This window comes from Falco naumanni, chromosome 11, assembly GCF_017639655.2.
Source record: "Falco naumanni isolate bFalNau1 chromosome 11, bFalNau1.pat, whole genome shotgun sequence".
In the NCBI taxonomy this organism is placed as follows: Eukaryota; Metazoa; Chordata; class Aves; order Falconiformes; family Falconidae; genus Falco; species Falco naumanni.
The window spans coordinates 5,955,553-5,978,973 of NC_054064.1; the positions used below are offsets into that span (position 1 = coordinate 5,955,553).

The window sequence follows — 23,421 nt, forward strand, 5'->3', positions numbered from 1 at the left end:
GGGGCAAAAGTCTCATTAAGGATGGAGCAAGCTAATAAGGGACACTGGGGTGGGGAAAAGTCTCATTAAGGATGGAGCAGTCGGCACTGGCTCAGGTAAAGCCCATCAGCCCTGTCAAATCCTGCATGTCGAAGTCTGGGGTCACAGTGACATGTCCTCTTCTGGGAGAGCGGTCCCCAGCCAGCCCAATACCTCGTGGGGTTTTGATGCCTCTGTGTAAAAGGTGAGGTGTCTTTGTCGCTGCCAAGGACAGGAGACTGAAAAGCGGGTGGGCTCTGCTCCTGGACTTTTTCTTCTTTTTTTTTTTTTTTTCATCATTTTTTTGGCAAGTAGTTTGTGCCTGGGCTGGTTTAGCAGCACAGGATGGTGTTGGTCTGCTGTGGTACAAACAGCCCCTCTGCGAGAGCAGGATTGACAGATCTGGCTGGAGTACAAAGAGGAGCCTCAGGAGTAGCTGGGCACAGGCCAGCAGGATTTACTGGTGGAGGCTCACTCAATCCAGCAAAGTATGTAGCTACTGGCGATGGGACAAAGCAACCTGGGACACACAGGGGCTTGGGGCAGAGAGGAATGGTTTAGGGGCACCATGAGAGGTGGGGAGCAACAGAGTGGTGAGTGCAAGGAGAAAGCATCCAGTGCTCCTAAATCAGTGCAATCCCCCAGCAAGGGGAAGAAAAGCTCCTGGTTGACCGTGGACTGTCCCTTCAGGAGGGACCTACCCACGGTCAGGGGTGGGATGGCATAGGAAAGCCACATGTGGGGGGCTTGGTTGTCTCTAGGCTGCTATTGCTTCCGCGAGATGCTTGGTACAGCCGGGGTGGGGTTGGTTTGGGATGCTGCAGCGCAGTCTGGCATCTGTGTTTCCCCAGGAAGTTCCTGAAGGTCCAGTGCCTGGAGAGTGGGCAGTGGGAAGAGGGACGCTGTGTCCCTGTGGTGTGCGAGCCACCCCCTCCCGTCTTTGAGGGCATGTACAACTGCACTCGGGGCTTCGAGCTGGACAGCCAGTGTGTCCTCAACTGCGAGCCACAGGGACAACAGGTGAGTGACTTTGGGGCAGGCAGAGAGCAGCCGAGCACCTGAAAACAGCTCCCTGTCCTGCTGCACGGGGGGGTCCCGCTGCAGCTTGGCCATCCCCAGGGCCAAATGCGCTTGTACCCCCGAACAGCAGTTGCCTTGCAACCCCAAAGCTTTTCTTGCTGGATACCAGCCATGGTACAGGGTGCACCACTGCCGGGGGATGCTCTCCTGTTCCCTTCAAAAAGCAGTGGTCCTAAGCAAGCCCGCTTGTCTCGAGTGAAAAGGGTCAGAAAGCAAAAGTAGAGGGTTTCCAGCAGGTTTTGGGAGCTACTGTGAATGCATGTGCCTGGGATGATGGGCAATCTTGCTGCAGCGGATTTGCTAAGCCAGGGGCTTGCCTGGGGATGGAGATGTTGCCTGCCAACCTCTTCCACCCGGGTTTTCCATCCAACCTGCTGGAAGGATCTTGTTAAAAGAAGTGTGGTTGATTCCCTCTGGTGGGGTCCAGCAGCAGCTGGAAAACAGTTTGCTCTCTGGTCAGTAATGTAAAGCATGCATAGGCTGGACCAGATGGCTCCAATGCAGCTGCCCTTGAGAGCTTCCCTCTGGACTTCACTGGTGGGAGGGGGGGTCCCTGCATTTTGTTCCCCTCTGGAGCTGGGCAGTGGCCGGGCAGGTGAGCCCTGCTGCTGCTGCTGCTGGTAACACCAACTGCTCTCCCTCTGCTTTGCAGGTTCCTATCATCTGCACCAAGGAGGGCTTATGGACAGAGGAGTTCAAACTGTGTGAGAGCTTACAAGGCACTTGCCCACCGCCCCCAGAGCTGAATTTCGTGGAGTACAAGTGCGAGCAGGGGCACAGCATAGGTGAGGGCAGACAAAAGCTAAACATAAAACTAAGCCTTATGTTGACTCAGCCCTCCTAGAGAGCTGAAGGTCACCATGACTCTTCTTCTTGTACTAATCCCTAGGAAATTTATGGAAAAGATTCTGTTTTCTTTCTTTTCTATCCTCTTTCTAAACGCAGACCTGGGGTGGTTTTAACCTTGTGCACGCCCTGGTTGTACTCATGGGCAAGACCCAAAGCTAAAGCTGCCTCCAGAGTAAGCATCTTTCTGCAGAAGGAGCAGGAACACATCTGTAGGGCAAACTCAGCCCTTTGCATCTTGCTGATCTCTAGCCCTCTGCCCCACCCCCAGGGTCTCTCCGCTTGCTGCTTCTGGCATTTGCACATTGAATGTGGCAGGTCCCAGATAAAAGCCGCAGTGACAATTGTGTGTAACAGGGCACTTTCACCAGATGAGGGACCACATCATCCGTTTCTTTCTTCAGGACTTGGTCGCTTTGTGCTTTCAGGAAAAGCTGCAATGCTCAGTCACGGTCGTCACATCTTGTCTGGCATCCCGCTGGACAAGGACACTTGAGGAAGCCTGTATCCCTGTAAAACAAAACCACCGGTCATCCAGGCCTAAGCAAACCAGGCTGAGGCCAGTCTCAGGGCAGGGGCTGCTAAGGTTAAGCTTTGGACAGACCCGATGTGAGACTGGGGTTAGGGCTGGGATCCAGCTGCTTTTCCAAGGTGTTCTTTACTGTTTTTTTCCCTTCCTGGGTCCCAGGAAGGCAGTAGGAATTCAGTGTGGTAGAAAAGCTGTGAAAGGTGCTTCCTAACGCATCCAGAAACATCCCATAGCATCTAGGTCAGACGTTTTCATGCTGGATCCCACATACTGCCATCAGGGATTGATCTATCTCTTAGGGAGTGTTCAATTTTCCTGTCATCTGGGAGAAAGGAATTGGCTACAACCCCTGTAGGCTCTTGCATAATTCAGGATCTGGGGAAGGAATTGCCATCCCAAGTTGGGAGGAAAAGGGTCTCCTCTATGCCTGTCTCTGCCCTCAGTGAGGAGCCTACATGTGTGGGTTTGGTGTCCTCCTGTAAACATCATTGCCTGGCTCCTGACGAATCCCTCAAGGCTCTTTCTCATGCCGCAGGTGCTGTGTGCATACCTTCCTGTATCATACCTCCCAGCGACCCCGTCATACTGCCCGAAAACGTAACTGCTGAGACTATGGATCACCGTCTGCAGCCCACCAGAGTCCAGGTAAATGGGGAGGTGGGGGGTCCTCTAGCAAGGGGTTTGCTGGCAGCATAAAGGGGAGCTCCCCTCCTCTCTATCAGTTTTTTTTTTTATAACCAAAATCTCTTTACTTTGTCTGAAGAAGGGTAAGACTTGGAAAGACAAGCAGCATAATGAGCTCAGGGCTGACTGGCTCTCTCCAGGGAGCTGCCTAGGCTGCACGCTCTGGAGGTACCTGCTGTTCCTCATAACCATGTTCCAGTGTCCAGGTCCTCCTCCCTCCCACCACTCCTTTCTCCTCTTCCTTCCCCTGCGGATGCTACTGCACAGCCGCCGGCTCTTCCACCCCTAGGTTCAGCATAAGTTATCAGCTCGTAGGCCAGCTTTCAAAGACTTGCAGGATACCACAGCGAGCGAAGTTAAATGCAGGAATCCCAGTGATTTTTCAGGATGTGCCGCATGCCTAAACCTGTGAAGCTGCTGCTACTGTCAGCCAGTGTGCTGGGAGAGCAAAAGCCACCCCTGGCATGGTGTGAGCCTGGGTCACCGATAACCTGGCAGCAGAAATGCAACCCCAGGCAGGCATCTCCCTGCCAGGGAGAAGGCAGGGCACTGTCAGCTGAAAGGTGTCTCTGGCTGCCAGGACCTTCTGGCCGGCCGGTTGCCTCTGCTTGCTGGAATGGGGGAGCCTTTCTCTCCCTATCTCTTACTCATTTTGTAGGCAAAACAGCTCAAATAGTTTGGATCCTCAAGGCACGACTTTCCCAAAAAGCAGCTCGGCCGGGATAGTATTTCTTAAAATAAAACCGAGATGCATAAGGAAGGAGGTGGAACAAAGAAAAGCAGTCTTCCCAGGGGCCAGTGCTCCCATCCAAATGCTTTCCCCTCCTCCTGGGAACCCACAGGAGGCCCAGCATCATGCCTGTGGATACTACTGTACGTCGCCTTGAATCAGACCCACGATGGATTGCTACCGGGGGGGTGAGGATGCCTGGGGCGTGTGGGATGGTTAAGCACGAGCCTTGGAAGGATTCCTTGCCTTTGAGGGATCGAATGGCTTGGCCCGTTGAGGCAGTGGTGTTCGGCTTCCCTTTCACCACCACTGTGGGCTTTCGTGCAAGGGAGGCATTTTGCAGAGAGGAGGAGGGGAGGGGAGGCGTTATTTTAAGAAGCGGCTCTCCCCCTTGCCAGGAGCTCTCTCCCTGGACCATCTTGTTTTCCTCTTTTCCCTGGCTCTTGCCTCTGCTCCCTGCTTTGCTCCTCCAAGCCTTCGACAGCTTGCAGTTCCCAGGAGCTGCCATGCTCCTGAGGTGATGGAGAGGATGGGGTGAACCACACAGGGAGCTGCAGAGGCCAGTTGGGGAGGGCATGGTCTTGTTTTGCTTTCAGCTCTGATTCATTGTACCCCACAGTCATGCAGGTTTGTCCCTCTGCCTCTTATTTCCTCAGCCTGGAATATGAGTATATTAATATGAGCATGCTAAAATGCTATTCAAGTTGCACAACAACCAGATATGAATCACCCCAGTAGGACTAGGATGCAAACAGCCTCAGGGCTGAGCAGGAGGCAGCTAGCTCAGCCAGCATCCTCAGCCTCTGCTCCATCTGACGGCAGCTCCCTCCGGCTCTGCCTTCCTCGCACTGCCTGGGGATGGCCAGGACCTCATCCTGCCCCAGCCCCATCACGGTCTCAACCGAACACATAGTGAAAGGACCTGCAGCAGGTCTGTGTGGGAAGAGCTGCCCCATCCCCATGCCACCCAGGACTGCTGGAGCTGGTCTGCCTGATGCTGCGCATTTCAAGTGGGAGGCTAGGAGAAACATGCCCCTCTGTGCGAGTCCCGTGCTGTGAAGGGCATCCTAGGACACTTTCACAGGCCAGCCGTCGTTTTATGGGGCCTCAGATTTCAAAGTCTGCCCGAGCTTTACAAGGAGGAAATTGCTTGTGTGGTGGGGCTTTTCCTCCCCCTGTGTAATCATGAGTGCTCCCCACAAACCCCCGCTGAATGAGCGGGAGGGCGCGTTCCAGCGCGGCGAAACTGAGCCCTTCACATCTTGCTCTTGTGTCCATTTGGCTGCAACAGCTGAGTTTGTGCCTCGTAAATACCAGCGATAACCTCAGCTCCACAACTGAATGTGAGTCTGGTGTATCTGCTCCAGGCCAGGTCCGGGGAGGTGAGTCCTCCTGGGGCCCCAGCAGGGGTTGGTGAGGAAATTGATGCAGGCGCTGAGTGATGGTGGGCTGAGCCCCGCATCCTGTACAAGCAAGAAGCTGGTGAATCCAGCATCAGTGGCAGACTCCAGCCTCACATGGGCCTCAGCGGCTTCCTCCCAGCAGCAGCTCGTGGCCGAGTCAGCCACCATGAGGTGGTACTGCCAGCCAAACCCACTTCTTTGGTGGTCCCTGCCATTTCCCTTTGTCTCCCCCCAGGGGTTTATCTACATATACATACAAGTGTGTCTGTCTAGCCTCTGCCTTGACGAAAGTGCCCTGGTTTGCGGGTGAACCAGGTGCAGCTGCCTTGGGTTTGATGCCCTTCAAAGGGTTTCCCACCGGGCGGAGGTGCAGGGAGGTGCTGCTGTTCTGCACCACGATGACCAATGCAGTGTTGTGAGAGACCCTCCACCTCCATAAAGCATCAGTGGCTGTCGCCCTCCTTCTGCTGCCTCACCTAACAGCTCTTTTCTCCTTCTCTTCTCAGCATATCGTCTGCACGGGCCGGTTGCGGTGGTATCCAGACCCCTCTGTCATTCACTGCATCCAGTCGTGCGAGGTAAGCCACCCTGCCCACAGCAGGAGCCGCCTGCTCCTTGTAGGAGAGCTCCTGGCAGTGAAGACTCACTCCAGCACAAAGCCAGACAGCTTTGACTTTTGCTCCGAGCTGCGCCAGGGCTTGCTGGCTGAACAGAGAGACCAGAGCAAGCGTCCTTGGGTATGGTCCCCCCCAGCCAGGGCAATGCTGGGGAGCGAGAGCTGCAGAAAAACCCATTTCCTTCCCTGCCTACTTCTTGGCCAGCCTGGGAAGAATGTTCTAGCAAAAGGATTTCACTGGCAAGGGGTATCCCCAAAAAGTCCATGCTGACTCCAAGCCTGAATATTTCCTTAACCAGAACCGCAGTTCTAGAGTAACACGGATCCAGAAAAGCCCTGCGTGACTCACACGTCCAACCAAAACAACTAGGATTTCCAGCCTTGTACATGCAAAACAAACCACTCCTGAAGAATCTGCAGACAAAGAATTTCTTGCAGAAATTGGTTAGCCGCTCATTTCGCTTTGAATAATGACCAGGCAGGAGAAAATCATAGGCAGCTTGGAGTCAGTTCGCAAAGGAAATTAAAAATAGGCAGTCTTTGTCAAGCACTAGTTGTTATTATGATTGAGGATAAAAGGAAAAAGGGGGGGTTATTTTGGAATGTTGTATGTTGAAAATTTGGGATTTTTACCAAAAAGGAAAATGTAAATGAAGTTTGCACACCAAAAATAGCTTCGGGTTTTGCTGATTATTTTTTTTCTGTGCTCGTTTCAATGCAAATGATCTCTTTTGCTCCCCGGTTCTGCCTAGCTCAGCTCTTTGTCAGCTGAAGTGTGGGAGAAAGAGCAATGCTGCAGGGGGCACGTCCCCGGGAAGGAAATGTTATGGTCAACAGGTGGTGCAGCAGTTACTTCCCAAACTCGACAGCTGTGTTGTGTGTGTCTACTGCAAAGCAGGGGCTGCAAGCGTAGGGGAATGAGGCACTGTTTGCTGGAGAGATGTCTGATGGTTGAGTACCAGAGCTTAGTGATGGATCCTCCAGTGCTTGGCTCTGGGGCAATGTGTTCAGAGTAGGAGGAGGTTATGTGCAGGAGCAATCCAGATGGTTTGGTGATGCTCTCTGTGGTTCTGCTAGCAAGGGAGAACTGTTCCCCCCTGTGCTCTCTGGGAGTTGGTCCTTCCCAAAAAGAAACAGATGGGGTGCGAGGTGCTCCTTCTTCCTTTCCTGCGCAGCTTGGGTGACAGAAGGCCAACACAGGCATGAGGATGCTCCCTTAGGCTCAGGTACACTAGGCTGACCCCAGGCTTTACTCCTCCGTGGTTCCCGCACCTCACCTTGGGTCTGTGTCTTCAGCAAGAGACCCTGTAGGGAATGATGAAAAATGCCACCTGAATTGTGTGTGTGTGTGTGTGAGAGAGAGAGAGAGAGGGGGATCAGCTATCTGAAGCCCCAGAATCTCACAGTAACCATCACTGTCTTCTCACTGGCCACCCAAACGTGCTTATGGCCAACATGACCTCTTTGTGTTCCTGGATGCTGTCATCCCCTTTTACTCTTAGAAAGCAATCCTAAACATCAGTTTTAGCACACAGGAGGTTAAGAAAGCAAAAAATATTGCTGTGTCCTACCAGAAGATGAAAAGTCCATGATCTTCATCACTCTTGTAGACTTTTTAATGCCTTTTCTGCTTTCAATTAATCTTTCATCAGGAATGTCCAAACAGTACATACTCTTCCAGCTGAGGTCTCACCAAAGCCCCTGTACAAAGCTTCCTTGTGCTGGAAATGTCTCTTTTGATAGGACCCAGGACTATTTCTGTTATTTCTGCAGTTGCATCAGTCTGGCAGCTCGGAGATATCCCGAGGTTAACAAGTACACCCAGACCTTTCTCTGCCTCCTTTGGTGCCAACCTATGAGCTCCAAGCTAACAGCAGATGTTTTACCATCGGTACAAGAGCTTGCCCTTCAATTTTATACGAGCGAATGTCATCCTGTTTCTCTCTCTAGTCCTTTGGGTCGTCTAACTATTTATCAGATATCCTGATCCTCCTTGGTGGAACAATGCCTTCTTCCTCGTTAGAAGTTTTATCAGCACAAGCCTATTTTTAAGGTCACAGTCACTCACTGTAGTACTAATGAAGATTAATCCTCAGATAGTTTCTTTCACCCTGATGCTCTCATTTCTGATACAGCTCACAGCCACCTCCTCTCTGTCATCCTCCTCCTCACTTCTCACGTATGTGTCTGGTTATTCTTTTCATTGAGTTTTCCTTTACAGTGCTGCATGTTGTTAAGGTTGGACTGATAAGCCAAGTCTTCCTAGACAACTTTTTTCTCATGTGTTTTATAGTAGTCACGACACCATAAAGAGTAACTCTTACCAAAACCATCTCGTTCAAAGTATCGCTCTGGGAGCTGCTGCTCGGCACTGGGAAGAAGGGAGATGTTACCATTCCCCCTGTTTGGCCACAGAAAATGCCCTGAATGTTCTTTCCACCTCATCTGTGCTGGCTTCCAGCCTCATTCCTACTCTCCTCCTGCTTCCATCCTCATGACCAAAGGCACTGCAGCTCTCAGAGGCCACTTACTGGGGACCAACTTCTCATGGGATGTGGGAACATCAGTCACCAAGGGCTGGATAAAGATGGAATATAACCTTTAATCCTTGCTGCATGGTGCTCCCCCCCACCCCCCATCTCTTTTTTTATGTTCTTCCCTTCATATACCTGCAAAAGAAATGTTCTGCCCCTGCAGAACATAGTCCCTGCTGGTGGTCTGACGTGGTTCAGCTTGACTTGTCATATCCGTGGGACATCTTAGTCCCAGGTTCCTCCTCATTTCACAGTAACCCCTCACTGGAGGCACCTCCTTTAGGAGCCCAGCCTCTGTTGTCTGCTGGGCAGTGAAATGCTGTTCCAATGGACTGTCCAGGTCACCTCAAGTCTGAGTCACCCATCTCCACTTGTAGAATGGAGACCGTTGTCCCTGTTTGCCTCCACTGTTGTCTCTCCGTTAACTGCTAAGTGTGTGTTGGACGAGGAAGTTTTCTCATCTGGACGCTTCAGTGAAGGGAACAACCCTAAGTAAGAGAAATCCAAGCCACCTGGCTGCTCGTACCATCTCTCCCTGATGGAGTCACTTCAGGCTGGGGCATGGGAGCAGTAGCCAAGGCTCAACCTTCCCAGCCCCAGCTGGAGCCCTGCCTTGCATTGGAAAGTTCAGGTCACTGTGCAACGGTGTTAGAGGGATTCTCGCTCATCTTTATTGTATGCTGGCGGCGGATCAGCCTGCCTGCTCATCCCTCTCGCTCCTCTCCCCACCTCCCTTCTCTTTCCATTAATCTGGTCATCCATCTGCCTCCCGGTCTCTCGCTGAGCCTTGCCAAGTTCCCCATCACTGGAGCAGGGAGGCACGTAGTTCCGTGAGGGAGGGAGGAATGCAAACCCTTCCAGGAGCCCGTCAGGAATACAAGTTAGCGCCGAGCACGCTTTGTTTCTCAAGGGCCAGAGGAACACCTAATCCCCTGCCATCAGTAGAAAAACAGATGGCAGCACCGGGGGAGGGGGCTTGGGCCTGGGTGGAGAGGGGAGTGGAGGAGGAGAGGAACCCCTCCTCACTGCTGTGGTTTGGGAGGAGGCAGTCATGGTCCTGGTGGTGTGCTCGGTTGCTGTGAGGGAGGTGTTTGTAACACCTGGGGCCATCCTGAGGTGATCACCCCTCAGCCATCCTTCTCCGGTGCCCAAGTGAGGCCATTGACTTCAGAGGAGGAGACAGTGTGTACTGTGATCCATCGGACTATTCCTGCCATGGTCCAAAATAGTCTATGCCTGAGTGTGGCTGTTATAGAGCATCTCCTAGTCTGTGCAACTCACTAGCTCTGCTCCCATCTATCTCCCACCACAGAAGATCCTGTGGTTCACATTGTGGCTGTGATTTAGGTGAAAAAGTTAACTTACTTGATCTTCATCGTGTTTACCCAGTGTTATTCACAGGATGGAGTAACCACCACCGTCCTGCTCAAATACGCTCAGAGGAAAGGCAGGCTGCTCTTGCAGTGATCAGGGTGAATCTGGGCAGGTTTTTTTGGGCATCCAATACATTTCACAACATGCTGACCTTGCCCCCACCTCCAGCTCTGTATCATCATTGCTTGCAGCTAGCAAAAGGTTAACTGCAAGGGATTCGAAGCAGCGTGTTTTGGACAGACCAGCTGGAGGCAGAGCTTCATGCTGCTATGGTTGGAGCTGGACAAGAGCTACTACAGCTGCGGTCTGCCTCGTAGGGTAGCAATTCCTTCCTGGTATGACTTGGTGCCTTCTCTGGTTGAGGTTGGCTTTGCTGTGCTGTGCTCTGAGCAGCCCTGCCTGTGTGCTGGGGGAACAGATGCTGGCTCTGCCTCACACCCTGGGTGAAGGAGGGCCATACTGGAAAGCTGTTGTGAGCATGAGCTACTAGGAATTTCCCAGGTCTTCCCCACATGAGGACAAGGTCTCACTGCCCTTGTGTGTGCTGCTGGTCATGTTATCATGAGCTTAAAATACTAAACCATTCCCTGTTTGGTGGCTTTCCTGAGGTATTTACAGTGGAAATGATGCAATAGGGGTAGAAGTATGTTTGTGGTTGCAAGTTGTTCTTGAGTCTCTTGATCCAACAGGTAGTCAAGGACCCCAATGGATCCTTGGCTCTTCCCACCAGCATGCACAAAACCCTTGCTTGGCACATCTGCGGCTTGTGTCCAGCATTTGTCAGCCAGAATTAACCCCTTTGAAGGCACATGCAACAGGGATGGTGGGAAGCCTCATCTAACAGCGGGGTCCTGCGGTGCTTTAATGTGATGGGACACAGGGTGCAACTCGCTCCCTCGGCAAAGCACCGCAGCTGGGGTCTAGCTGCCTCTGCTCCTCACCTTCGGTGGGGCTGGGGCCCTTTGACTGTCCCTCCACCCAGACTTGGGGGGACTCTGATTTTGTACCACGGCAAAGCTCAGCACAGGAAACCAGGCAGAAACATGAATGCTGGTGGCATGATCTGCTCCAGGAAAGAGATCCTCTTCTGCTCTCCTGGGGCTTAAGGCAATGAGGGCTACATCACCCCAGATTCTCCAAGGAGACCCTCCAGAGCAACTAGGTAACACAGCATGGCCAGAATTTAGCCATCCTCTCGTGATGCTCACATCATCACTCTGTCTCATCTCTTGTCCCGGTGGGAGCATTTCATGACACCTTTATCCAGTCTGCACTCTTCCGCTGTCTGGCTTTGAAAATGCAGAGAAGATCCTACTGGAAGTGACTGCTGCTCTAGCAAGCGGGCAAGAGGCAGACACTGTGACTGCTATTCCTTCAAGTGTCTCACCAAAGACCAAAGTCTAAAGTCCATGTGATCCAGGTGACCAAACAGGACTCGATGAGTTGTCCTAGATTCTGGTACATTCAAATTTTGGATAGTATGTGACATGCTGGCCTCCACATGTCAAGAGGACACAGCGGAGCTGGAAAGAGCAATCAAAATTATGAAGGGGATGCCACAGCTGCCCTTCAAGGAGACTCTAAATCAGCTGGGACACTTCAGTCTGGAGAGCAGAATGCTGGAGGTTTATCAAATCGCAGAGCTGCTGGGTAAGATGAATGCAGAAACCCCTGGCATGGGGTTTGTTTCAAACAGGTGAAGGGAAGTGCTTTGGACACAGTGAGACTCTGGCTGCCCTGTGAGGCTGCAGGGATGAGTAGTAGCTTCAAATTCAAAAAGGGATTAAACAAATTAGTGGACATCAGGGCCACAAACAGATACCGAAAGGACCAGGCAGAGCTGTACCTTCCACCATGCTTAGTGCAGCAAGGACAGATAGTGGGGGAGCACAAGGAGTGTGGACTGCAGGTAGCAGTCATTTTGGATCAGACCTGGCCCCGACTGGTGAAAGCAAAGCCCTTAATGCTGGGGAAGTGGAAGGCAGGATGGGGAGCTCTCTAAATACCTGCTGGGTACGTTTTCATGCTGATCTTGGCATGAGCAGCACAGGCTGCTTAGCGTGCGATACAGCCTTCCAGGGGATGAGCCCAAAGAAATCTGTTCCTCTTCCAAAAATCTCAGTTGAAGCATACTTTTCCTAAAGTGTGAGGAGATCTCTGTCCCCTGCACACACGTAGAGTGTGATTACAGAAACCTTATTCTCTTAAGAAACAAAGCAGAGGGAAATAAATCGAAGACACAACAGCATGGTGCAAGGACATGGGACAGGCACGACTCTCCTGCCTGCAGGGACAGGCTTACAGAGCCCCAGAAGATGGGGTCCTTTTGGCACGGGTAGGACCACAGCATCCAGGCACACCACCAGTGGTAGCGGAGACCCAAAGGGGTGGAAGCAGCCTCAGCTCTCCCAAGCCTTACTGTGCAGGCTGGCTGGCACCTGGGATGCCCTGACCTATGGCTACTTCTCTGCCTCTGCAGCACAGGTGCCACCCCTCCATCCCTGTCCACGTCCCACTTTCCCCTCTCCTGGAGGTCACAGTTGTGCAGTCAGTGACACAGAGTGAGTGGAAAGCCACTGAAAGCACCCGCTGAAATAAAAATCAATGAGTCGCTTCTGATAATAAACAAACATCCCCAAGCATAGCCCAGCCAGCTGCTCTTCCAACACGAATATTCATTCTCCTTCAGCTCCTTCATCCCTCGTACATTGTTTTTCTTTCTGTTTAAGATCTGTAACAAGAACTTGGCAGAAACCAGATACAAGTGGGTCAGGAGGCCCTTGTGGTTTTCAGGGCTTGTTTTCCATAACCCGTTCTATCCTGCAACATATTTTGCACAAATGGCTTGGCAGGAGATCTAATCCATGGCAGCGGGCGAGCTGCTGAGGGCAGGATTGCAGGCTGGTGCTCGTGGCACTGAAGTCCTGGCTTCTCTCATGTGTGCAGCAGCAGTCCTGGGAATGGTGAGTGCTGGAGACCTATCTCCAGGAGCCACCATGCTTGCCAGGAGCACTATTAACATATGGCATCTTCCTCTGCTCCCCTTCACTTGTTCTTTCCTGCTTCTGTTTTAATTCTCCTGTTAGAACTGAGATCAAGGTGTAAAAAGGGCAAGGCTAAGGACCCCACCGTGAACAAGTCATGAACACACATGCTTTTGTGGAAGCAAAGAACCACTCTGGTGTGATGTTCATCTACACCAGCTTTCCATCTCTTTCTTCCACAAAGCCCTTTCCAGATCGCTGTCTGCTGAGACGAGGGGGCCCTGAGGCACAGAGCAGGACAGGGATGAAGGACTGCATCCCCATTTTGGTAGCCCAAAGTGCTACATACTCCCTTCTGCAGCAGAAGTGTGTCCAAGCCAAATCCTGGCCTGGGACACAGAAGCACTTTCAGACACCATGAAGGCAAGGACCTGCTCTCCCAGTATGGTCATCTACAGCAGTACTTGGGCTGGAGAACAAGCAGCAGTCTACCTCTGTACTCTCCATCCCCCTTGGGACACCGATTCTGTCCAAACTCGATTGAGACTGATTCAAACAGGGCCCAGATATGTCAGGAAACCAATGTCTAAGGGGCTCCCTCTGTCCTGAAGAACACCTACAGCTGCAGATCAAGCTGCTGGGAGCGGGGCCGTTGTTGCCTTTGGCACGGCACTACAAGTGATGGCACGCAGGCTGAAACCAGACAGCAGGATGCTGCCTTCCAGTCTGTCACCTCTTCCTTGAAGCGTTCCTTTGGGTATATGGAATACTTTCTCGAGCAACAAGCCTCTGTTTTCTCAGTGATGCATGAGGAGAAGGATGTTGGAGCTGAAGCAGATGTTCCTGAAGATCTGAGATGTGATGGAAATTGTCTGCGTGCTGAGCTGATGAGTGAGTGGCTTGGGGACACCAGCAAGCTCAGGAACAATTGGCATTTCTCCATTTTGCTTTCTGGCTGCGTCTGAGGTGACAGGGTAGGCCCACGATGTCTCCAAGCAAGCCATCCTCCAGGCACGTGGCTCCAAGAGTCAGCTGCCATGGTTCAAAAGGAGTGGAAGGATGGCTCAGCACAGAAAGTGGGAGACACAAAAATAGTAGATGAAGCACTCGGTCTGTAGGAATTTGTTTTTCTTTTCTTCAGGACACTTGGTCTGGGGTGCCTCTTGCCAGATTCTAGAGCTCTCTTCCCCTGAGCAGCGCTTGCCTCGCCTCTCTCGCTGCGATGGGCCAGGTAGAGCTCGCTCGCTGCTCAGAGTGGCTCAGAGCAGCCAGGCATCCCAAAAAGCTTTTTGAGCAGAAGCCAGCCCTGCTCCCTCTCTGTCCCTCTCTCTGTTTTTCAGAGCTGATTTCCTCCTTTCGTGCTGGAGAGCCTCAGGAGAGAGGGAAAGTGAATGTGCTTGGGGTGTTGGGGGGGGGGGGGGGGGGGGAGGGGAGAAGGGAGAAAGAAAAAAAATAAAAAACACACTGCAACAGAGCAAGGGCCAAGAAAAATATTTAATCCAAACAATGAACATTGTCGTTTCCTCCCACAGTCTGCATTCCCAGTCAACTTCCCTGGGCAAGCAGGGGGAGCCAAGAATGGCCGGGCTCTCTGCCTCACCAGCATGAGTGTGTGTGTGTGCAAGGAAAGGGATGTGTCCTGGGGACACTGTGCTATAGCATCACCTCAACTAGCTCCTGCCGTGTCTGTGGCTGAAGGGACTGACACCGGCCCCAGTTTTCTGTACAGAAACAATGGTTTGGAGTGATGTTGGAGGGATGCGGGCAGGGATGGGAGTGGGAATTTCCATGGACCCAAGCGGGGGTGCTGGATGCATAGGGGTTTTAAGTGAACCAGACTTTTAACAAAGCTTTGGGTACCTACCCTTCAAGTCCTCCCAGGGATCTCCCAGAGCTTTCTGAAATATCTTGGCTAGTGGCTGGAGTGGGAAGGAAGGAAAGGCATCTGGCAGGGAGAAGCTGCCCCCTGCCTATCCCTGGCCAAGGGCTGCTGCAGCCTCTTGGTGCTGTCTTTTCCCCACACACCCCTGCCTGCTCCCCCCTGCCATGTGCAGCAGCTTGCACCTGGGACCTGGCTTCTCTTGCACGTCTCAGACCCCTGAAGCTGCAGGGGTCTCCAGCCCTGGGGCAACTCAAGGTTCATGTCCTGCGGTTCTGTGAGCCCTGGTTTGGACTGACAGCCCTCTGCCAGTAAGTGGGCTGGGGTTTCCAGCTGTGCTTGGTGAGATCCTGGCCCTGGCTACTACAACCTTCTCATTTCTCGTGCTGGGTACATGCTGATGCCTTTGGGGGCTTGCTTTTGAAGACCTTGCAAGGCTCCTGGAAGAACCGTGTGCACAGCAAAGGGAGACATTCCCCCAGCAGTGGTTTATCACCCAGCCACATCCCTGTCTCCTCCAGTTAATTCCACCACTAATGACTCATCCATCTCAAGAGCAGAATTAACAGCAATGAAGCTGATGCACAAGATGTGGGTCTAATGGTGGCTGCAGCAGCTTTCCCAGGGCTGTTCCATGCAGACATGATGGTTCCCCTGTTCCTCTGAGGCTGCTTGGAAAGCGACAGCTGGGAAGGATGAAGATACCTGCACCTCCTCAGCTGCAGGGATGTATGTGGTTGTCTCGGTATGAAAATGGTCCAAAGTCAACGCCCAAAATACTGACATCCAAAGGCAAGGATGAAAGGACAGCAAAATCCATGCTGACTTAGAAGCAGCACAAAAGCAAACTATGCACCCTACTTGGGTGAGATCAGCACAGTTGCAAAGCTCAGGGACCTGCACAGACTTCCAAAGGCTGGGGGGAAATATTTTGCTTATTAAGGCTGGACTTGATCCCCTGAAATTGGGATCTGGGCTTTCTCTAGCTACGGGCAGATTGGAATTGCAAGCACTCTCCACCCCAACGGCAGTGCAGGAGAGTCTGTCAGCTCTTGCTGACATGGTTGCACAATTGGCCAGGTGCATGCTGAATTTCCCCCCCACCACCACCCTTCTCTGAAGCATCTGGAACTGGTCATCACCAAAAGCAAGGTACTGGGCCTTCAGGTCTGCTCAGCCAGAGCAAAACCCGCATTCCTGGGAAATAATGTTCACCAAATGCCCGTGACGCAGCACCAAAATATGTGTGATACTGATGGCACCTGTGATTTATTCTTCACGCTTTATCTTTCACTCACTCTGTTGCACCCTTTCATGCTCTTTTGCAGCGAATAACCTACATACAAGGTGGATTTGAAGAAAAGTGTCTGGACCTGCCCCCTCACTGATGGCACTGGGGGCTCCCCGCCAGGCAGGATGGCAGCCCTGGGGAGGGACCAGCCAGCTTGGCCTCGGGGACTCTGCAGGGACAGTGGAAAAACACTGCATAGACACTGCTCCCTGCATGGCATCTCCCAGCAGCCTCAAAAGAAACTTTGCCACGAGCCCTCTGAGAGGCTTCTGCCTGGGATGTGGTGGGATATAACTAGTCCTTTCTCACATCCCTCTTTTGCCTACAATATTTTTCCCTCTTTTTTTTTTTTTTTAATTTAACTTTTTCTCTTTTAATCTGTGCCTATCCCAGCGTTGAGAGCATGTGGTTTTTTAGCCTATTTAAATTGCCAAGCACTTGATTCGTGGTTACTATTTTTATGCCGGCAGCGCTGGGCTCAGGCCTGGTGGTGCCAGCTGCTGCAGCTCCACGTGCTAACACATGCCCTGATGAAGCTCCCGTCTGAATAAACAAGGAAGACGGATGGCATGAGCAGGGAGATTCGCTGACACAGCCCAGCTCCCGGGCTGCCTCGCTGGCACATCACCTCGCTGAGCAGCTCCTGTCACTTAACACGGTGTGGAGCAGTTGTAGCCATCACCTTCTTAATTTTTTCCCAGTTTCTGAGAGCCGTTTCAAGGAGCACTGTCTCCCCTCTGCACTAGAGGTTGCACATTCTGGTGGCTGAAACCCAGCTGGCCATTTCCCTGCCTGTTCCATTGCCTTTGCCTGGCATGGTTGGGCATTGGTGTTTTCTTCTGTCCTGCCACCACCTTAAAACATCATCAGGTGTTGCTGCAAGTTACCAGCATGGTCAAACCTCCCTTCTCCCACCGCTGGCACTGCTTCCTGCAGAGCCACGTGGCTCAAGTGCAGAGTTTGTACGGGTTTTCCTCTCGCATCACGTGCTCTTAGTACATTGCATTGCCCGTGTCCTCCCTTGCCATGGCTCTTGCAAAACCAAAATGAGACAGATGCAAGCACGAGGGTGCTTGTGCCCTCAAGGGTGACCCGCCAGCACCTTACTTTGCTTTTTGCTTGCAAAGGTGAACCAGCTGGAGATTCTTGACAAGGTGAAGCAACAGGAGTCACTGTATTCTCCAGGCACTGAGCAAGGAGCAGGGACAGCAGTCCCCAAACCCTGCACCTGGCTCTTTTGAGCCTTGAATCCAATTAGTCATTTTTTATTTTCCCCTCATATGTTTTTCCAATGTAATTTGGAGCATGAGCTGTTAAGTTTCCCCAACAAGTGTTGCCATAGGAGCCTGTATTTGTTTAGGGTGGGGTACGGGCTCCGGCGGGTTGAGAGGAGGGGGCAATTAGCCCTAATACGTGTAGAGAGAAACTGAGAGCCTCTCCTTCCCCATCCTGTCCCTGCCTCTGTCATCCCCCCACCTTGCACGCAAGATCTGGAAATTGTTTCAGACCTGTGCAGTTGGGATGGGCAAGCCTCCCCATAATTATATGGAAACTACCGAAGCAGCGGGTGTTGTTTTGCCAGTGACTCATGACATATGGAGCAAAGCTCAAGGAAAAACTCCACGGTGTGGACTGCTGCAAAGGCAAATCACACCCAGAAGAGCTCTTCCCTGCCAGCCGCCCTGGCCGGTCCCCTTGCCTGCATCCCTGTACCGGCCAGCCCCAGCATCCCTGCCCTGGCCCTCCCAGTGCTCAAAGCTGACTGTCGCTCAGCGACCTTCTTTGATAACCATCTTTTAAGACCCACTGATCCTTTTCAATGGAAAAGGAGTGTTAACCCTGCTGTCTTGGTGAAATTGCACCTTGGTGTCGTCTAGACGTGTTTTGCGATAGCAATGATGGGAGCCAAATCCCTTCTTGTTTCTGAGTGAGCTACCTAACCCAGCTGTGCCTCAGTTTCCCAGCTGCAGGAAGGTGCGTTTTTTCTTCTTCTCTTGTGAGATCTTCCAGGCAAATGCAGTCTCTCTGTGGCTGCCTGTATTTGGTGTGGGGACTGTGGTGCTGATAGCACAGACTCACTCAGTGGTTTGCCACAATTCCTGCTGCTGCTTCCTATAGTGACATTAGCCTGCATTGAGCCCATTTCTGTTCCTTGTGAGTCATGATGACAAAAAGCCACATCAGTTCCTTGGTTTTGGCATGGTTTTTTTGCGTGAATTATTGGCATTATCACCCATCCTGCCTGCTGGCTTCAGCACAGTGGATGGCAGGGCTGTTGCGGTGTGGTGACATTTTTCAGCTGGCTGTCGTTGGGTTTAGGGGTGCTACAGGCAAGTGTCCATCAAAGGCTGGGTCTGGGTATTTTCTGAAGTCCAGTAGTCATTAGGGACCACCAGATCCAATGAAACTGGTCAGCTGCTTCCATGGGCAAAGGGGTGGCCAGGTTTCCTCCAAGAGCCCTTTCTGATGACAGCACTCCTCCTGGAGGTTGGCCATGGTTGCTGGGCCAGTAGCTACCATCACAGAGCCTGGAGCAGGAGAAGCATTTCATTACTAATCACTTGGTTAATGAATGGCCTCCCCATTCTGCTAGCACGCTCGGTTGTTGCTTGGCACTGATAATGAGTATCTGTGATAAATAAACCTCGGCTGCAGATCATTCTCGACAGTTCATTGTAAGCGCTTCACATGCACGTTGTTTGGCTGCACCAGTTGCACAGCATTATTTCTCAGCCCTCGTTGGCTGCTTCTCAGCCCCAGTTGCTTGTTTCTCTTTGATCGGATGACTCATGTAACTAAACAACAATCAAATGGATTTCTGAATGGCTGCTCGTGCCATTTAACATTTCTGGACACAAAGCTATTCTCCTGCAATAGCTTTCTATGTCCGTGTTAGAGCTCTCAGTAAAGAAGGCTTGTTAGCGATGGAGCGTTTGTCTGAGCTACACCAAAGCAAGCTGGGCTCTGCAAATCCCAGTTGTCCCAGCAGACCCAACAGTGACTCACAGGAGAGCAGCAAAGGGCACTGGGCTGTGCCACGCGAAGAGGAGCCACCGTTATTTTGGCAATGCAAAATCCACCCCCACTCAACCATGTGATTTCCTTACAGAGGGTGAGATCTGAGCCACAAAGAAGAGAAATGAGGAGGAAGATGGCCATGACTGAAGCTGGAAGGTGGCCATGTTGCCAGTATTTCTGGTTAACAGTAGGCTGGTGCCCTCTCTGCTCAACGCAGAGTTGGATTTTGCCCGCAGGGAGCTAGTGCTTAATGAAGATCCCTTCTGTTTGTCCCAGATGGTCACCAGATAAGCAGCTTTGTAGTCTGGCCTGGCAAGGTTAGGTGGAGCCAAGTGCTGTGGACAGACCTGGAGCCTCCAATGGAGAGTCTCAAGGAATGTGGGGACATTTTCCTTGGAGTCAGAGCCGAAGCAAGAGCATTCTAGAAAAGTTTTAGTCCTTGCGAGCAGCACTTGCCGATGCTTGGCTTGGCTTGGCTTGAGTGCAAGTACTTCTGGAAGACTCCTCACCTTGCTGAACCTTTCTTGTAGTCCAAGGGAGATAAAGCATGTGCCTTCCTGAGACTGATCCTCTAGCAGAAGATCCTCGTAACAGCCTCTCTGTACTTAGCTGCCCAAGCCAGGTCACCAAGCTCAGCTTCAGAGCCAAGCTCTTTGGGAGGAGGGGTGTTGGAGAGAAGAGTTGGGTCAGCTTTTTGGAGAGCCCTGCCCCAGCTGCGAGCGTGCAGAGAGCTGGATTAAAGTGGAGACACATGAGAGTGGTGTGAGCAGGTGGATGAGCAGATGAGGGAGTGAACGGATTCCTAGTTGGGTGGCAATGGACTCCATGGAGAAGCACTGAGTGAGATGGGAATGGGGACTTGTGGCATTCAGGCTCTAGCGATTCTGCTTTCTTGCTTCCTGACACAATCCCCCAGTCCTCGGGAATCCTGCAGCCTTCCGAGCACCCACTACTCCATACACACCAGCCGGGATACCAGTCTTCTAGTGACCTTTAGCTTTGAAGAGGGGGTTGTGTATGATGGAGCTGGGCCTTGCTGGGCCCTCTTGGGATCTCTGCTTTTGGGGGCAACCTTATGCTTTTGAACAACCCTTTCACCAAAGACTCATTTCTCTGCCTAGCCCTTCCAAGCAGACGGCTGGTGTGACACCATCAACAACCGGGCATACTGCCAGTATGACGGGGGTGACTGCTGCTCCTCCACACTGTCCTCCAGGAAGGTAAGTGAGCATCTTCTGTGGCACGGGCCAGGGTTTAGGATTGAGTGGTGACTGCTAGCTATGCTCTTTGGCTTTGCTGGCCGTGGAACCGAGCCTGCAATGCAATTCTCCCACAAATGGAGAACAAACCCATGATTTTAAACCAAAGCCAGCTGAAGCTGATAGACATCATCCCACTGATTAACAACGGGGTTTGAACTTGGGCCAGCAGCACTGAAAGCTCAGCCCAGCTCCCACTGAGGTTCACAGGATTCCCTCTCATTTTGGGAAATGAGTCCCAGAGAAATTACTTCCATAGGATGTAGTGCTAGCCACGGTGAGTCAGAAGTCACCTTGTCATATAATTGAGCAATCTCAGGGGATCTGGGGGATGGTCCATTGGCGTCCGCTGTGGGCTGTCTTTCCCTTCCAATTCTCCTGGGGAGTGAAGGAGGGAGGAATATTGTGGAGGGAGAAATTTGGCGTTGGGGTTACACAGACCCTTCTTTGTCTCCCATCACAACCTCCCCTCCCACCTAACTTGCTATCCAGTACTCACAGCCCATCCTTCCTAAGCATATCCAACAGCAAAACAAATCACAGGGCATGAGATAATTTCTCACTGCAAAAATATGTGAATTTGGATCTTCTCATCTTTGTTGTGGAGCTTGAATCATTTTTCCTTTCATCACACATACACACACAGAGAAAAGGAAAAATAAAATCCTGGGAAGATCCAGTTGAGATAGGAGAGAAAAGGCTTAACACCCAAGCGATGAGTGAAACCCCCATAGTGATATCATGACATCTCAGAGCAAGGCATGGCTCTCAGGAGGTCTGAGATAGCTGGATCTCTGGACAAAATAAAGGACAGGTTTGCAGCCAAAGGTGGGAGGATTCAGTCCCATGGCTCTCAGGAGACCCAGACCCAGTTCACGCTCCCCACAAGTCCCAGATCTCCTGTGGCACAAGCCTCCAGCACGTCTCTGTTAAGGCAGATGCAAGAATATGCAGTTTAAACACCAAAAACCTACTCCAGCTCTCACTGACCCAGGCTGTGAAAACTCAAATGTGCTTCCACAGTAAGAAAAACTGCTGGCTCTGAGCCTGGTGTGTATAAAACCTCTGGAGGGAACTATTTTCTCAGCTCCCATGGCTCATGACTGGGCAACTCTTAACTAGGAGCCAGAAGCTCTGCTGGTGCCCTCCCACCTTGCTCTGCTGCCACCAGCTAAGGTGACATAAGTTTGCTCAGCCACATATGGTTGTTGTAGAAAAAGCAATGTGCAATGAGCCTCTCTACCCACATGGTATGTCTCAAAGCAGCACAGCTTGTGGGTGGCCCTAGACGGACCCACTGCCTGCCCCACTGAAGGCCATTCCTGCTCAAGCAGCCTCCAGCCTGCCTGGGTTTTCTTGATCCATAATGCAGAAGAACCCCATGCATCTACCCTGGCTCCTACATCAGGTAGTATGGAGGCCAGCCTGAGCAGCTGGGAGCTTGGTTGCTTTCCTCCAGGAGCTGCAGAAGATGAGCCTATGCTACCTTCATGCTTTGCTGAGCCTTGAAGAGCCACAAGTAGCTTGAAGGACAGGTCCATGGGCTCAGACATGGGCAAGGGGGGCTTTCTAACAGCCGCTGAAGTAAAATTGACATCTAGAGGTGCCTTATCACTGCCAGCCTTAGTCCAAACATCTCACACCCACCAGGGGAGGCTTCTCCCCAGGGTTTGACATTTGGGGCACAAGACTCAAGCTGATCCTCGGCTGCAAAATTTGAAACTCAAGTGAACAAAAAGGAAAAGGCTAAAAGGAAAACTCAGCCGGGGACAGCTTGTATCAGAGCCCGTATCTCTGAGAGCGTGGAGCCCGGCAGCCTCCACAATACCAACAACATCAAGGCGCAGCCCAAAGCGTCTGTCTGTCCATACCAGGGTGGAGGGGGCTTGCAGGGGCATAGGGGTGCCAGGGGCCAGGGATCTCAAAGCAGAGGCTTACATCTCCCTTCGGTCCTCCCAGGTGATCCCGTTTGCTGCTGACTGTGACCAGGACGAATGCACGTGCCGTGACCCGGCTGCCGAGGAGAACCAGTAGCAGCACCACGAAGGGCCTCTCTCGGTCAGGCGAGTGCCGGAGGAGCGAAGGGGCAGCAACGGGGGCTGCTGGGGAACGGCGGGGTGCAAGGGGGCAGCAGGCGTAAGGAAGAGCAGGGCAGGGGGTTGGTGACTGCACACAAAGGGGCCGAGGTGAGGCCACCGAGCAGCCAGCGTGCTGTGGCACGAGAGGGCAGGCACATGGCGGTCCCCTCCCCATCGCTGCTCCCTCCCAAACCCAACCGGGACACGGGGGTCCGATGCGCATTTGAGGGGCTCAGCCAGCCATGCAGCACTGCCTCAGCTGTGGGCTGGGAGCCCTGGTGCTGCCATGGACATCTGTCCTGGTCTGGTGTCTGGGTGTCTGTCTTTGCTCTGGATTTGGTCACTATTCACCCCCCTTCTGCTGTACAGGCTTCTTTTAGCAAGGTCGAGGTAGTTGTGATCTCTCTGCAAATATTTAAACTTAATTATATATATATACACATATATATAATATATATATAAATATATATTATATTTTCTTTGCTTTTGATGAAGCTGAGAAAGGATATCCTTTGTCACACACTCATGCTGCTGTGAAGTACAAACCATTGGGAAAAGTGCAGGTCGGGGAGGAGGAGCAGGGAATTCCCCCTTCCTTGCTGAGAGGGAGCTGGAAGGAGGACAGAGAGAGAAGCCAAACACCCAGGCTGCGCCAGGAGAGAGCTCCGCAGGAAGGCAGAATGGAGGCTGTGACCTCAGGGTGCTCTTGGCATCTTGCAGGCACCAAGTTTTTGCCCTTGGGATTTGCCGATGCTTTGCCTTGCTCTGCTTAGGGTCCTGGGTCAGGATTTTGAGGCTGAGAAGAAACGCTGATGTTGCCCTTACATCGCCCCGGTGAGCACGGCAGACTCAGTGAGCGCTGCTGGGCACCACAGATGCCCATCACCTATTATTTCAGAGCCCTCTGGGAAGGGTTATGTGCCCGTGGGGATGTCTGCATGGCCAGTAGGAGCAGATACACAATGATCCCTCTCTGCCTCACTCCCCCTGGGCCACCGTGTATCCAACTAGGTGAGGGATGTAGTGGGCAATGAAGAGTAGCTGTGTGATGCTCTGAATGAAGGATGATGAGGTGGTCCTTCTTTTCTTTCCCCATGT

General features: G+C 52.1%; 1 protein-coding gene across 1 annotated transcript in view; it reads left to right on the plus strand.

Annotated features, from left to right (window-relative positions):
* PAPPA2 (pappalysin 2) overlaps positions 1 to 22,712 on the plus strand; it is a 93,595-nt gene extending 70,883 nt beyond the window's left edge. The window contains exons 17-22 of the mRNA XM_040610851.1: positions 870 to 1,038; positions 1,751 to 1,883; positions 3,009 to 3,118; positions 5,797 to 5,868; positions 20,108 to 20,206; positions 22,205 to 22,712. Coding sequence (XP_040466785.1) covers positions 870 to 1,038; positions 1,751 to 1,883; positions 3,009 to 3,118; positions 5,797 to 5,868; positions 20,108 to 20,206; positions 22,205 to 22,279 — 658 coding nt within the window. The 3' untranslated portion in view covers positions 22,280 to 22,712. The remainder of the gene's footprint in view (positions 1 to 869; positions 1,039 to 1,750; positions 1,884 to 3,008; positions 3,119 to 5,796; positions 5,869 to 20,107; positions 20,207 to 22,204) is intronic.
* The last annotated feature ends 709 nt before the right edge of the window (positions 22,713 to 23,421 follow it).